The 15,712-nt window shown below is 43.4% G+C and overlaps 1 protein-coding gene across 1 annotated transcript in view; it reads right to left on the reverse strand.

Moving 5' to 3' along the window:
• The window catches only part of KCNIP1 (potassium voltage-gated channel interacting protein 1), a 282,480-nt gene that overhangs the window by 229,735 nt on the left and 37,033 nt on the right, over positions 1–15,712 (reverse strand). The window contains exon 2 of the mRNA XM_074155392.1: positions 8,336–8,362. Coding sequence (XP_074011493.1) covers positions 8,336–8,362 — 27 coding nt within the window. The remainder of the gene's footprint in view (positions 1–8,335; positions 8,363–15,712) is intronic.

A 15,712-nucleotide genomic window follows, 5' to 3' on the forward strand; every position in this document is an offset into this window, starting at 1 on the left:
GCTGTGAATGTGTTACTGTTAGTCCTGAGGCTCGGAGATAGATGGAGTGTCCCAGCCCAGAGATGGAATCAGATATTTTCCACATGCAAGCTGATTTCACAAACCATATTTTCCCGACATTTCATAATCAAGCTTTTCATGCACCTGGAGACAGGGGAACAAATGAGGCTGAGAAATCCCTTTACTGCCAGCTACTCCAGAGCAACCTGCGCGCTGAGTGCTTTATGAAGTGTGGCGAAGGGAAGTGCTCCGTTTGCCAGAATAGCAAACATCCAGGGCTTAAGCCATAGCTGTGATGTCCTATCTAGAACAGGATATTTACTTATAATGTTGCATACACTCATGTAATATGCAGGATCTTTTTTCACTCATCTGGAAGAATGAGTTGCAGAAACAAATCAAGCTGTCAGGGAAATGAGGACATCTCCCCTTGGCCGATAGCTAAAGCCCCTTATTTCTGATTCAGTTCACAGGTGCACTCATGCATCTGTCACTGAAATCAATGAGACTTGATCTTATAGATCCCAGTGTAAATTTATGGATTGAAACGATGCTGAAAAAGCATAAAATACCATGAGGCCAAAGGCTGTCTGAAATCACATTCACGTGTTTTTCTGTAACCACATCAAGTAGCAAACATAGCCAATGTCCCTAAGCTAGGATAGAGAAATGTACTCAATAAAAAATAAAAGAAAAAGAAAATGTCAAGGGAAAATATAACAGCATTTACATGCATTTCTTCTAATCCAGATCCCAATTTCTCCTAAGCGGGACCAAGACAAGGTGGCTTTTAATGAAAGAGGTGCTATTGCAAGCCTTCAATGAAGACCATTTCAGCTCCTCAGACACAGCCCCTTCATGGATGCTAGAAGCTCAACACCAGAAAGCTTTGCAGGGGAAATCATCCTCATAAATGATACATGAGTTAAATTCATACCATGCTTAACAATGCTCAAGCAAAAACCAACTGAGAGTCTCCCTGGACTGCCAGCCCCACAGGCTCAGCCGCACAAGGGTTTGAGGCGAGTTTGCCGAAGGCAGACAGACTGGCTTTATTTGATACCAACTCCTGGGTGTTATTATTTGGAGGGCAGGGACTCTGTGAGACATGCCCCGACTGCCAGCCCAACCCTCATGTCACCTCGTTGGAGAGTATCAGTGCCATGAGTAGCGGGGATGTTGGCAACGTGCAGCTTTTCTTATGTGTAACACCGGGTACAGGGAGCAAGGCAGGCACACTAAACCACCTCGTTCCTCCCATGGTGCATGGAGGGAACGCTATCAGTCTACCTAAAAAACATGTAAAGAAGGAATTAGCTGCTCTTTCTTGCTCCTTAGTTAAGAAACACCATAGATGTCAAGCTTTCTTGATGGGGTTTTCAAAGGATCGTTAGTACAGCGTCAGATCTGTCTTGGCCTCTCCAGGGAGGTGAAACTGGGAGAGAGCAGCTTGGTTCCAGAAGACATTTTCTGCTTTTTCCAGAAGACATTTTCGCACCTGTGGCTGACCTAAACCTTGCAGTCATGTATGAGCAATCGTTAACAGTGGACTGCCCATAGGGTTACACTCAATACTGCGTCCCGCTGAATACTCCTCTCACTGCACACACCTGGCTCTGAAAATCAGGCCCTTCAACAAACAGCTCTCACCCCCACATCTTCACTATTGGGTACAGATTTCTCTGGTTCATCTCTTTACACAGGGACTGTGATGTCTGCAGGACTTAAGAGCTACTTCCTGACTTTCTTCAATCCTCAGTGTCACCATCTCAAAATGGAAAAGGAAGAAGAGTACCAAGAGTTTCCCCTTGGTATTTGTTTCTGGGTAGAAATACATTTTTTCAGTCCTTTTTCCCCCAGCACCTTCATCCTGAGTGGCAGCCCCAGCGCCAAGCTGGTCCCAGGACATTGCGTTGTCGTTCCCAGGGATGGCCAAAGAGCACTAGAGCTGCAGAAAGGTGCAAGGCACGTAGTCAAAATGTACCCACCAGGCACTGAATTGCAGTGATCTACAGCGAGGATCAAACAGGCCCAAAGGCCCCAAAGCATTTATTAGAAGTCTTTAGTTGCTAGTCTTTTTTATTTTTTTCAAAGAAAAACTGATATATGAGGCAGGCAAAAGAAAGTACTTTTAGGCCTTTTATATACATTTTTGTTGTACTTAAAAAAGCTGATGAATAAATGGATCTGCTTAAGTCAATATGGGACCAACCTATGGAGTGTGTAATGGATAATCGTATTTATACTGGTGTTATCTTGGCTGACTGCATTAAACTAAGACTGTGTATCCTGCTATTCTGCTTTAACCTCTATAAGAACCACCACGCTGTCTGCAGCTGATGCCAGCCAGGACTTCAGAGAGATGCAAAACACCCGTTGAGCTAAGAGAGTCATGCCAGCTGTCTAAAACCATGTAGTATTTAGTAACAGAGAGAGATGATCTACCAGTCCTCTATAAATCCAGGGAAGCCTTTGTAATTCTTTTTTGCATTTGTGGGAATAAGCATACAGCGGAAATGTATGTGCAATAAATCATTCATCAATTAACAAAAAATACCAGAATAATTTAGGTCATGAATATAAACTTCCCTGCTCTCAATACACTGAAATCCCTATTAGAGATCTCTATTATTCCTTTTAAGTTTCAGCAAAACAAAGGGGTTGATGTCTATTTTTCCAACCCTATCAGTTTCACTGTTATCAGTCCAATAAGAATGATGCAAAACTTGCAGAAATCATCCTCTTTCTGGATTTGCTATGAGAGACAGCAGCTGTTTCATGTGCCAGGGCAATCTCCAGGCACCAGCATGACTCCTGGTGTGACACTACAGGAGCTTGTGCTGAACCACAGCAATTGGTAATAACCAGGTGTTGACTGAGGGTAGTGATAAAATCCCTCCAAAACCCAATAATAATTCAAAGGAGGGTTTCTTACTAATATCTGTATCGTGCCGCCATCCAGCGTGACTGTGCCGCCATCCAGCGTGACCTGAACAGGCTGGAGAGCTGGGCAGAGAAGAACCTAATGACGTTCAACAAGGGCAAATGTAGGGTCCTGCACCTGGGGAGGAAGAACCCCAGGCACCAATATATAGGTTAGGGGTGGATCTTCTGGAAAGCACTACTGAGGAGAAGGATCTGGGGGTCCTGGTGGATAGCAAACTTTCCATGAGCCAGCAATGTGCCCTTGTTGCCAAGAGGGCCAATGGGATCCTGGGCTGCACAGGGAAGAGTGTGGCCAGCAGGTCGAGGGAAGTCATTCTCCCCCTCTACTCTGCACTGGCGAGGCCACAACTGGAATACTGTGTCCAGTTCTGGGCTCCCCAGTTCAAGAGAGACAGGGAACTGCTGGAGAGTGTCCAACGTAGGGCAACTAAGATGATTAAGGGATTGGAGCACCTCCCTTACGAGGAAAGGCTCAAAGAGCTGGGACTCTTTAGCCTGGAGAAGACAAGGCTGAGGGGAGACCTTATCTATGTTTACAAATACCTAAAGGGTGGGTTGAAGGATGGTGGAGCCGGACTCTTTTCAGTGGTTCCCAGCGATAGGACGAGGGGCAACGGGCACAAGCTGGAACATAGGAGGTTCCACTCAAATATGGGGAAAAACTTCTTTAGGGTGAGGGTGCCAGAGAGCTGGAACAGGCTGCCCAGGGAGGTCGTGGAGTCCCCTTCTCTGCAGATTTTCAAGACCCGCCTGGATGTAGTCCTGAGTGATGTGCTCTGGGCAACCCTGCTTTAGCAGGGGAGTTGGACTGGATGATCTCTAGAGGTCCCTTCCAACTCTGACAATTCTGTGATTTCGTGATCTGTACTTTTCCAAGCTTTAACAGGAGCAGATTTTCAAAAGGAAAACACAAGGAAAGCCAATATATGATTTTACCAGAGCTCTTCTCTTCACAATATGTGTGTCTCAAATAAGGAGAATGGCCAGTGTCTGCATGGGGGTCAGGCCCACAGAAATAATGTATAAATTATGTATGAATTGATGTTCTCAGTTTTGGTCCAGGATCGCGTGCTGCCTTTTCTGCTAAAATAATGCCGACTTTTCCACATTCAAACGATGATCAAGTATTTAAATCTTCTGTCAAAAGCAAAGCATCAGCAAAACAAACCAAACAAACAAAATCCAGAGGAGGTGGAACTTCACTGTGAACTTTTTCCTTCAGGCAATGTCTCAACAAAAATAAAGCAGCCCTGAAGGACTGCTGCACTCATGATCTCCAAATAAGCTGTGTGCAATCGAGCTATGCTGTTGTCAGTTAATTATCACTGCTCATGTTGTGAGAACGAGTTTTAAAATGAAATTTTCATCAAATTAATGGGGACTCTACAGCTGGGATGAGTGGATACACCAGCCTGGATCTGATCCATGGCAGTCAAGAAAAAACAGCTAAGATTTTCTAGCAAAGCAGCGCTGATATCACTCTAGGGTCCTATAAATGAAGACCTAATTCAGCGGGTCCTTCCACCTGGAGATCAGAGATACACCTACAGCATGACACAACACACAGACCATGTGACAAACGCAAATGTGACAAAATGAGCCCTGGATCCCGAACCAAACAGTCACACAAGCATGGAAACTGCTCCACGGCGGTTGACCACATGGAAAACGAATACTCCTTTGCTCAGGTAGAGTGCCCTGCTCACCCTGCCTGCCTTGTCTTCTTAAAACCGCTGTGGATACCTTCACACTAGGCTCCGTGAAACACTCATTTCCTATAGTTTTAGGAGAGGTGCTTTAACCAGAGACAGCAGCTGCGATGGGGTGTCTTCCCACCCATACAGACCAGTTTTCCCAGACACCAAGGCCCGAGGGACAACGGCCAGCCTGCTCCTGGCGCAGCACAGCATGAATGTCACCCGACAGCTGACCCAACGCAAAAGAGAAATCCTTAAGTTTCCTATTTGGCTGTGCCTTCTCACTAAGTGTTTTGAGGACCTCACTATATGTCTTTCATCAACTTAGCTTTTGAGGATGAAACTTTCTTGCTACTCTGGCTTTCATATCGACAAAAATTTGTATTGAATCAACTTCAGAAGACAAAAAGCTGTCCCTTGCTTCTCTCTGCCAAACGAAGCAAGCAAAAACAAACTTAAAAACCCTCCAAGCCCTTCCACCACAAACATAAAGTCCTAGATGAGAAATTTTGTGGAAAGGGATTTGATAAACTCACCTTTTCACTGACCTCCCTAAGCTGAATGCTGTTGGGGCTTCTCCCTGCCTTGGACCTGCACAATTTGCTAAGGTGGTAACTCCTAACCGGTGCAACTCCACCAGCGCTTCCCAAGGCAATTGTCACACAGACGTGAATGTCAATGTCCCATTTGTGGCCTAAGCCTCATTTTCTGCTTCTTGGAGGAAGTTTAAAATATGGCGCACTGTACAGATTTTAAGCGCCGCTCTTCAATCAAGTGAAATATTAAAGCCAAAACTAATTCAGTGTCAGGCAGTAAGCATTGGGGGACCCTGCCTTATCTAATTTGCTGTCATCTGCAGTAATCTCCGCTATTAATATTACCGTGAAGAACATGTCAAAAGCTTAAATTCATCACTTCAGCATGGTCATTCAGGGAATGTGTGCCAGCAGGAGTGATTGCTCCTCTTGCCTCCTCAGCCTCTGGTCTGAATATTGAAACCCCAACTGCAGTGCAGCAACCAAGATAAAAATAACCACCCAAATGGCTGTGCAAGGTTTATGGCCAGCAGGGATTGGTGATAAATATTCATCAGAGTTCAAGGAATGTGGGGGGGTGCATGTGTCTAAGTCCTTCCAGGAACAGCTGCCTACCGTCACAGAATCATAGAATGGTTCAAGTTGGAAGGGACCTTAGAGATCATTGAGTTAAATGTGGGATATGGAGCTTCTGTGGCTCCCAATCCCAGTACAGACCCAAAGGACAGAGACAGACCAACCATCGCTCCTCATCTGATGTATAATTTGCCATTTTAGTTTGTATTTACAAAAACAATTAGAAGATGAATGGACCAAGGAGTTGTTAAACTCACACAACACAGTGAAATGCTGCTTCCCTGGGGACGTGTTCTCCGCTAGAGTCACCTGGGGACACAAAGGTCACACAACTGGGGAAGAACAAGGAACAGAGAAGGCCCAGCTCAGGGACAATATGGTGGCACAGAAACAGCTAGTTTAGAGGAGGTCTTGCTGGCTGCAACCTCATGAGACCAAATCCAGGTCTCCCACCAGCTTGGCTGGCAGGGTCTCCCTTGGCACACATGCGGTAAAACTGACTCGCTGGTTCAGGAGGAGAAAGCTGGGAGGCAGATGGAGGGCAACACAGGTACGGCTGCACAGCAAGTGAAGGTGTACATCGAGTCAGGGAAGCCATCCCCACCCCAGCTTCAGCCCAGCAGCACAGACGAGGATAACAGCAATGGCAAGGACCCAGGTGGCATTGTGTCCTGCAAGAGTCTCCCAGGGGCTCCCGGTGACCCGCACACACGTTTCTCAGCTGTTGCTGGAGTCAGGCTAACAAGACTGGTCCTGCACACACCACAATGATACCTCTGCTTGCTCTGCAGACATACTGACAGCGTTTCAAATCAGACACTTATGTCTCACCCCATACCTTTCTAAATACTAAACTGTTCTGTATGTTCTGACGTCTCCTTCCAGTTAGACCTTCCTTCCTACAAAGTATACTTTTTAATTTAATCTTCCTATTCCTTATTCAATTCCCTGACCAAATAAGATAGCAGTACCTTACCAAGCAGAGGACAGCAAATGGCAGCTAAATAATGTTGCTATTATATCACAGAGAACTGAAACACGCAGAAAATACTCAAAGACGATGAGAGGAATATGTCTAAAGATTTCTCTGCAGCAGTTGCATATTGTACATCAAAAATCTTGGACAGTATGCCCTGTGCTGAGGGGGGGGACAGGGGGAGGACATTTTCCTGGATCAGTTGTAATCAGAAGCATCCCCCGCCAACTTGGGCGCTCGCACTGACAGATGGTACGTGATGCTCTTCAGTACTCACATCGCTGACGTAGGGCTGGAACGAGGGGTAGGAAATCCAGTTCAGCATTATTCAGTTGCTTTTGGATATCCTCCAAGAGAAATAACCCATTGCTTATCTCATGGAGAAACCACACCACTGTGCACCAACCCTATCTTTATCACAGTGATTACACGAGGCAAGAAAACCCCCAGCAGAATCCCAGCTACAATTAATTGACATCTAAAGGCCCTCACAATTTGTACTTGATATTCACCGTCCCCTCAATACCTTCTGCTCTTACTAGCTGTGGTCACTGATTTGTTGCTGTTACTCAGACTAATAAATAGTACAAAGCATTTTATCCCTTCAGTCAGAGCTGGAAACCACTCAAATGTAGTTTTAAGAGATCAGAGTTATGTTGCAGAATGGCAAAAGACCTATCTGCTGAAAGACTAGTTGTTGGGAGGGAGGTAGGGAGCAGGGGAGAGCCCCAGCAGTGCCCAGGCAGCCGTTAACCCCTCTGATGCTCAGCTTCTACCACCAACCCCAAGTCTTGTGTTTTATTGACAGGCTTGAGCCCTGCTAGAACCAATACAGAGCCTAATCACTGGTTCAGGAAGATCCTAAAGATTTACGGAAAGCAAAAGCTGAACTCTCTTATAGAGCACACAACAAGGTGACCATGGAGCTCTCAAACCCAGCTGGACATCAGTGCCTACATGTCACACAGCACAGACACCACCAGAGGTTAAGACAAATTAAAAAAAAAAAAAAAGATGTTTAACAACTATCTACTGTGCTTCAACATATTTTTCAATACAACCATTTGGACTTTTTTTAAAAAAAAAATCTTAGTTTGCCAATTTGTATTAATGACAGATTTTGAAATACAGAGAAATTTTCCACAGAAATGTCAATATGAAGCTCATGCAACTCCTGGTACTGGAGCTGACTATGGGTAACAGTGTAAAAAGTTACAGAACCAGTTATAAAGACTTAAAAGTTAATCTAATTATTTATGAACGAAACTGCCACCTTAAGCCTCAAGAAGTCCTTGGTTACTGCAGACCTGCCTAGGCTCTTTGGAGCCCTGGGCCCTGTGCAGCTGCCTCTCGTGCCAGAGCAGCACCACCCCGCCAGGGGCATCCCACCACATGCAACGGCAACAACAAAGCAAGAAAAATCAAACCAAACCAGAACCCAACCGTATGGTCTGCAGACCATGAAAGAGAGCCCAGCTTGTGCAAACTGCTTCAAAGTTCTGCACTATTTTTTCATGTTTTGATATTCACTTAGGGTTTGGTTTTTTTTTTAATTCGGGCTTCAAGCAAATCAGTCAATAATGAGAAGGCAGCACAGAAGACACTTGACTCATGGCTGATGGAGTCCAATGCTGTGTGATTCATGCATATATTACATACATTAAAATTATTAATTTTTATTTTCACTCACTTTTTCATTGTCTGGCTTTTCAGCCTAATGAATGTATTCATCTGTTTATCACCAGCAGCAAATAAGAGTTTTGGGATTACTTTTTTTCTTTTTTATTGCTCCTTTCCACTATCCCACACTGCAAAACTTTAGCCACATCTCTCCCTCACATTGATTACGTTCTGAAGTGTTTTAATCAATAATCATTATAAATCTGAATGTATCCAGGGAGAGGAGATGGTGAAAGGGGATTAGTGCAGCTAAAGTGTGTTATATTCTCTTGAAGAAAAAAGAATACAAAGAATAATAAAAACCCAAGACAGGTTGAACCTTCTTCCAAGTTGCCTAGTTTTGCACATTTTTCACATCAGACATGAAAGCAATCCTTGTGGGTTTGAGGTTTTTTTGTTGATTTGGTTTGGGTTTTTAACTTGATGGCATTCTCTAGTATATAGAGCTTAAACTGCTCCTGAGAAAAATGTTTTCTCAAATCCTCCCATAGATATTTTCTCTAGCAGACTTTCAATGACTTTCCTGTCTTTATATGGAAAAAAGCATACTATGAAGCTGAGGCTGATAAAGATACTTCATAGTGTAATGGTAGACTCAGAAAATAATCCAGAAATTTTCTGGTTTGGGTTTTTTGCTGTACTGCATAGTTTAGAAAGAAGGTACCCAAAAAAGATGATCATAAAACCCGCAAAATGAGTTTCCAGAATAAGAGACCTTTTACTGATTAAGTAATTGGAGATATTTTTGCTGTTTGCTTGCCATTGGGATAGTGTGGACCAAGGTATGTCCTTTTCCAGGGTTTCCAAAAAAGAACATACTAGTTTTTATGGAGAGAAGAGAGGAAGAAAAGGTCCCCTCAAAATTATTCACACCCGAGAAATGAATGCCACATACTCATTGGTGGCAGACGATGGATCCGGTGCCTGTCAAGCTCCCTTCTCCCGGGCAGGCTGAGCCCAGAGGCTCCCGGCAGCTGCCCACAAGTGCTGCTGGGCTCTCCCTGCGAGCAGAGCACAGGTGCTCCAGGGGGGAGACTGGCACGGAAAAGACAATCTGGGAAAAGTTAACTGATATTAACTGAGATCTGTATTCAGAAAAATTTGAGAGACTGTAACACTGCACAGTAAGTGGTTTATGTGCATCGTAGTAGGCATTCCCCGGTACAGCCTTTTTCCTTTCTAAATAATTGCCTTTTTTTTATTCAATCCTTTCTGTGACATGCAACGCACTTATGTTGCTGTTGGTACTGGTGACTCAGGGCTGCCATTCTGTATTACATTCTGTAGGGCTCCACCAATATGGGATTTAGGCATACAGCGAGATGTGGGCAGGGAGGCTGAGGACTTGTGCCCACGGAAGGGCAGCGTTTGACCCTCTCGTTATTGTTTCATATTCTCTTCTGCAGAAAATATCAAACAGCGATTCACTGGAGGAAGAACAATCATTTTTCAGATACCACATGAAAGAAATACCAGTCTGGTCTGCACTAGATTATGTGGGACAATATGTAATACATTCCTAGCGAGTTATGACATTGATTCATTCCTTGTATTGAATTTGTTCACAGTAATGAATGTATTACTTGTTCCCTGAAGGCTCCAGTCTTTTCTCTCACCTTTATTGATCAATGGTTTATAACTTTGAAACTATTTGCAAAAAGTGATTAATGTAACTTACTTTCTAGTCTTGAAAACAGTGTAAGCAATTAGGGTTCATACAGCAAGCCCCTGCCTAGCCAGGAGTAAAACTGCTGGAACTGGGTAGCATTATCTGATACATTAGCCTATATTTCAGCACAGAAAACACTAAAAGGTTGCATCAACACCAAACTGAAGCACATTCATCTTTTCGAAATCACTTTACAAAATATGGAGGATGGGCTAAGAAGAATTAATGGCTACTGCAAAATCTCTTTATAATCTTTAGAAGTGGTGCATGGAAATAACCGGGAAAGTGTGATTCTTAATCAAAAGCAATGGCATAATTCTTGGCATCTGCAAGACAACCAAAGAATTAATAAAAGCTTGCAGTTGTTGGGGCAGGAGGACAAGGGAGGGTGAGCTGAACAAGACTTTAGGAGAGATTCACCATTTAGCTACAAAGGTAAAGAGGAGACTGAAGGATGCAACTTGAGGTAGACGAATACCACTCTTGAAACTTTCAGTAATTTCTTAAAACAGAGTAGTTAATTGGGTTGCAGCCAGTAGTAGAGATCTATATAACCCATTCCCTCACCTAAGGTCTATGCCATAAAAAAAAAGGCAACAAACCCTCCAACAAACTCCTATAGATAACTGGCAAAGCTGGCAGCTACTGGCAGGAGCCTAAAGGAAGGCAGGGGGAGGGCAGGCAGAGAGAACGCCTGACCCGAGACAAACGTGGCCATGCCTGGAGCTCTTAAAAAAGCCTGAAAATGGAGAAGAAGTTGCACTAAGTCAGGCTTAAATGGTTTTCTCTAAAGTTGCTTCATTTACTCTCTTTTGCAGAAGGGCAACAATGTGGACATTTAATTCACCTATGAAGCCTGCACAGTGACGCTGCTATAAACTCTGCTGCAGGTTTGGAAATAACAGCTTGCACCTTGGTAACATTTTCAAATAGGATTAATGTCGAAGAGTATATGCTATGACTGAAGAGTGATAATTTTTTATGCAGTCCCAAATGGGGCTGTTTTTTCATGTTTAATAAATTGTAAAGGCAGGAAAATCTGTTTGCTGCCCAGGATTCCAACATGACTTTAGAAAATTGCAATACATTTGTACAGCAATAGCCATTAGTTGGTCCGTCATTTCTACTCCTAATTACAGATAATCAGGATGAAAGTGGTCTCTGGACAACAGCATTCACAATTGTAAGAGGAAGGAGTGAGAGTAGCACAATGGAAGCAGCACAACAGAGAGCACAAGGGTGAGGGAGAGCACACTCCTCTTTTTTAGCAAGTTTCTCTCTAATTTGGGTCCTTGCCCCAATGTCAACTTTCAAACTCCATCACTCCACCTGAAGTGACAATAGAAAGCATTTGATATAGATGTCAAACATTAAAATTTCCCCAAAGTAGGGATCCAGCCTGGGTGGTCTCGGTTCCTCCAGCGGACCCACAGTCCAGGGCGCCTGAGGAGCTGATCCCAGCCTGCATTCAGGTGGACTTTTGCCAAGGCTTCAGGGATGGGATGTTCCTCTCAGTTTTGTAGATGCTTTTTAATGCAAATGCTTTCTAATAGTATTCTAGCCTTTTAGGGGCCAACTTGCAAAGTTCTCACTGTGTGTAGGGAGTGGATATCAAGTTGGTGGCCTGAAAGCCCTGAACCTTTGCTGTGTGGAGCTTGTAATGCCACCAGAAGGACCCCCAGGGGAAAAAGCAGCAGTCTTGATGAAATTATCCAGAAAACCCCGGTGAAGTTTGGGAAGCCCAGCAGTAGATTGCGACTGTTTTGAAGCTTTCAGGTGTCTTATCTCCCTCTCTCCAAACACACCGCGTTGTTGGAGCATGGCTGCAGTGCCACATGCTTTCAGACAGTAAGCACAGAAAATGAAGGTTTTAAGTGGGAAGAAGAAATAGAAAAATGATCTCTTTGTGGACAATACTTAACGTGAAAAAGACATGTTTTGATAGAGATTGCAGTTACACCGGAAATGCTTCTCCCAGACACTGTATTAACTCTGCTTCCAAGGAAATCTGTTGATTCAACAGAAGACATGCAGCAGCACACTGCCCGACCCTGGGAGTGCCCCCATAGCAGAGAGACTGCCTCTCGTTCTCACTGATGACAGCAAATAATTTTGTGTAATTAGTAGCTCTGCTATATCTCCAAGTTCAATTTGACAACGTCAGACCGACCTAGGGGCTGCACTCCCCCGGGTTTCCCTTGGGCTCTCAGCTATGGGGATACACGGCATTCCCACAGCAGGAGAAGGGGACAGGCTCAGTTGGCAAGAGGCAACCAGGTACCCTGGAAGCCCTCATGAGCTTCCTCCTGCGAAGCATACCCAGTCGGCCCAGCAAGATGTACCGCTATTTCATGGATCTCCTGGAGAAGATAACCCAGGTAATGCTGTGGGATGCTGGAAACACGAGAACCGCGCTTGGGCTTTGCCCAACCAAAGCCCTTGAGACACATGGGACAGGTGAGCAGCCCACTCCACAACGTGTTCCCACTGGTACCAGGACCAATTTGCCCTTTTCTCCTCCCAGTGAGGCAGTGCTCAGATCACCTCGGTGTTGCTTCTTCACCTCTGAATATACGCACCTGCAGGAACACTATTCTTGCATTTTTTTTCATTATGCTTATGAATTATCACTCAGTGAATAAAAACACTCACATCTTCCAAGCTCTGCACGTGTCAGGAGGAGATCTATTGCCCCAAGGCTTCTCCTCTGATAAATCTGCATTATGATATAGTTTAAAAACAATAACAACAACAACAACAAAATCAATCCACTGCCTGTAGGAAAAAATGTTGTGGCCCACTCTCACGGATGGTATGAAAGCATCTGTAACCATCATTGCTCTAAAAGAGTACAATACAGGACACCGCTCAAAAGAGCAGCTTTTTGTTGATTTTTTTCAATAAAAGTGCAAGCATACAATATAGCCAGCCTTCTCCCTGCAACAGCCTTATCTTTCTTGTACTGTATATATACCAGAGAAAAAAATCTAATTCTAAATGTATTTCCTTTACAGATATGTCAAAATCCCCATAGGGCAAATTAGTCATTAGCATAGTTCACTTTATGTTACTATAATTACATCAACATGAATAAACACCACCGTGTCTCCAGCAAAACTAAATAACTGGAGGAAAATCCCCATTAAATAGAAACATTTGTCACTTTTGCATGCAGTAAAACATATTGGCTACCTGAAATCTCACTTAATGTACTGGTATGTAGCTCTTACTGTAATATGTACTGTTTTCAGGAAATTTAATATTATTTACCAACAATGAGTTGTAAGATCAGAGAAATGTTTTCCAAAACACCGGTTTCCTGAAGTCCAGAACTTTGTCCCTTTCCAGGCTGTAACCACATCCATTTTGCTAGTTTATGAGCTACTTAATGACTAGGAAAAGTGATGAAGCCTGAGAGAAGCAACAGCATCATCCTCCACCTGCAGAAATCCTACAAACTGAGATTTGGAGTCCAGAAAAGAAGTGACTGCAGTCAAGGCAGCAGATAAAGATGGCTGGAGCATGCTTTGCGGCGGAGGTGAAGATTATCATCACCAGATAATAAGGTTGCAGACACTGAAGACAGATGGGAGAGCTGAGCGGAAAGCAAAAGGGGGGAGCAGGAGATATTTTGGTATGACTATTTTCTAACAGCACCATAGTGCAAGTCACAACATAAGTCACCAGGGGCGATTTATCATAATGTGTGCAGTGGAAATCAAGGCAACTCATTTAAAAAAAAAAAAAAAAAATCAGTTTAATACTAAGGTAGAAAATGGAATCTGAAAATTGCCTTTATTTACACACACATAACATATAAAGGCCCCCCCTCAGAGTGCATGCCATGGTTTTTAATATGCTCCTTCCAAGACTGAAGCATATGCAAGGATCAGGGAACAGCCAACTGCAGTAATAAGTGGGACTATTTTGGTGGTTATTTTAAAAGACATTTAACGCCACAGTTTGTTCAGCTGAACGCTACAGTTTGTTAAGGTGGCCACAGTACTCATTGCTGGGGTCATGGGACTTCCATAGGATTTTCTTCCCTCATGCTCACAGGGATGCACTAATCACAATGGTAAACCAGACTTCTCCTAGGCAATGACTCTAAATTAGGAGCTGCAGGGTCTTCGGGACAACTGCATCCTAAACCCTTCTTAAAATTCAGATTAAGAAAACATGGTTTTTTTTCATGTTTTGAAAACTGAGATCAGTTTGAGCATTCACACAGAAACTGCAAGAAAAATCCGTTCTTTGAGCCTAACGTTTCACAGAGACAAAGTGTTTCTGGTTAGAAACGGGTGCTTGTGATGCACCCTCATGCTCTATGTCTAACTGTGAAATCACTTCCCAATTTGGTAAAGCAGTTGCTAAGTAAGGAATCACATGCAAGAGAACCAATGCTCTGAACAGCCCCAGAATGACATAGGTACTGAGTAATAAGCAGAGCACTGAACAGAAACTACATCAAACCAGTAGTAAAGTGTTCAATACAAATACAAAAAAAAAAAAAACCCAACCCTATGTTTTGCTGAAATTGCATGCTTAATTGAGCTTTTTTATTTTATTTTTTCAAGATACCCAGGTCAAGCTGTGCTGAGTTTTTTTCCAAAATGTCTCAAAGCTTACACACCTTCATATGGGTATGCAGCTCATTTTGCTTTGAAAATGAAGTCTGTGATTTGAGTTACAACCTGAACACCCAACCCAGCTGAATAGTGCCAAATTTTGAATGATTCAGCAAGCACTCACCAGTTGAACAAATAATTGAGACTCAACTGCCTCCAGAAAGAGCTAATTTTCCTACACACCCGTAAGAGAGCTGCCTGCCACTCAGGCACACCGCCCTGAAGCTCAATTAGTAATTACTGCAGTTATTAAACAAGGTCTCCTAAGCAAGGTGTCCTACCTCACATTTCCAAGGACAAAGAGAAATGGTTTTGATTGGAATCACTAATTCCTCAGGTGCTCTAAAATAAATCTCTTCTGTGCTGGCTACACAAGGATTCTGAAGCCTAATGTTAGACACTGTTTTAAAATAGGGAAATAAAAGCAACGGTCACATTCTAGTAACAAGCAAAGCAACTACTTTAGGGACAAGGACATGCCTTCCCATAGTTATTAACCACTGGTAGCATAGAGCGAAGCCACAGATATGCCCTAGCACATCCATTTTTTGTTTGTCCTTCATTTTTCATATTTTGCCCATCAAAAATTTAGACATTGAGTCTAAAGAATAGTCAGTGAAGAGCAATAAGCAATTTATCCCATTTTCTCTTTGATGGACAGATTGTCCTTTGGAGAGATGGATCATTCCCCATTGACTGTAACTAGGCCCTAGAGTAAAAGCTGATCTAAACATCTACCTTTCAGCCAGCTGGAGGTAGGGGAAATGAATCATACCGAGGGTACTCATACAAATACTAGAGTGATAAAAAAAGAGAAAGAACCAAATGACTGCCACTTAGAGGTAATAATCATTTGGGGGCTGCTGCAGCTGCACACTTTATGTTCAAGTGATAGACACTTGTCTGAAATTAGTACCTAACATTCAAATAGAAGCCTGAATGGGTGATACCTCCCAGATGTGACAGACAGTATGAGTTTGGACTAGAAGGGTAATTCTTATCTA

This window comes from Numenius arquata, chromosome 11 (genome assembly GCF_964106895.1).
Source record: "Numenius arquata chromosome 11, bNumArq3.hap1.1, whole genome shotgun sequence".
NCBI lineage: Eukaryota > Metazoa > Chordata > Aves > Charadriiformes > Scolopacidae > Numenius > Numenius arquata.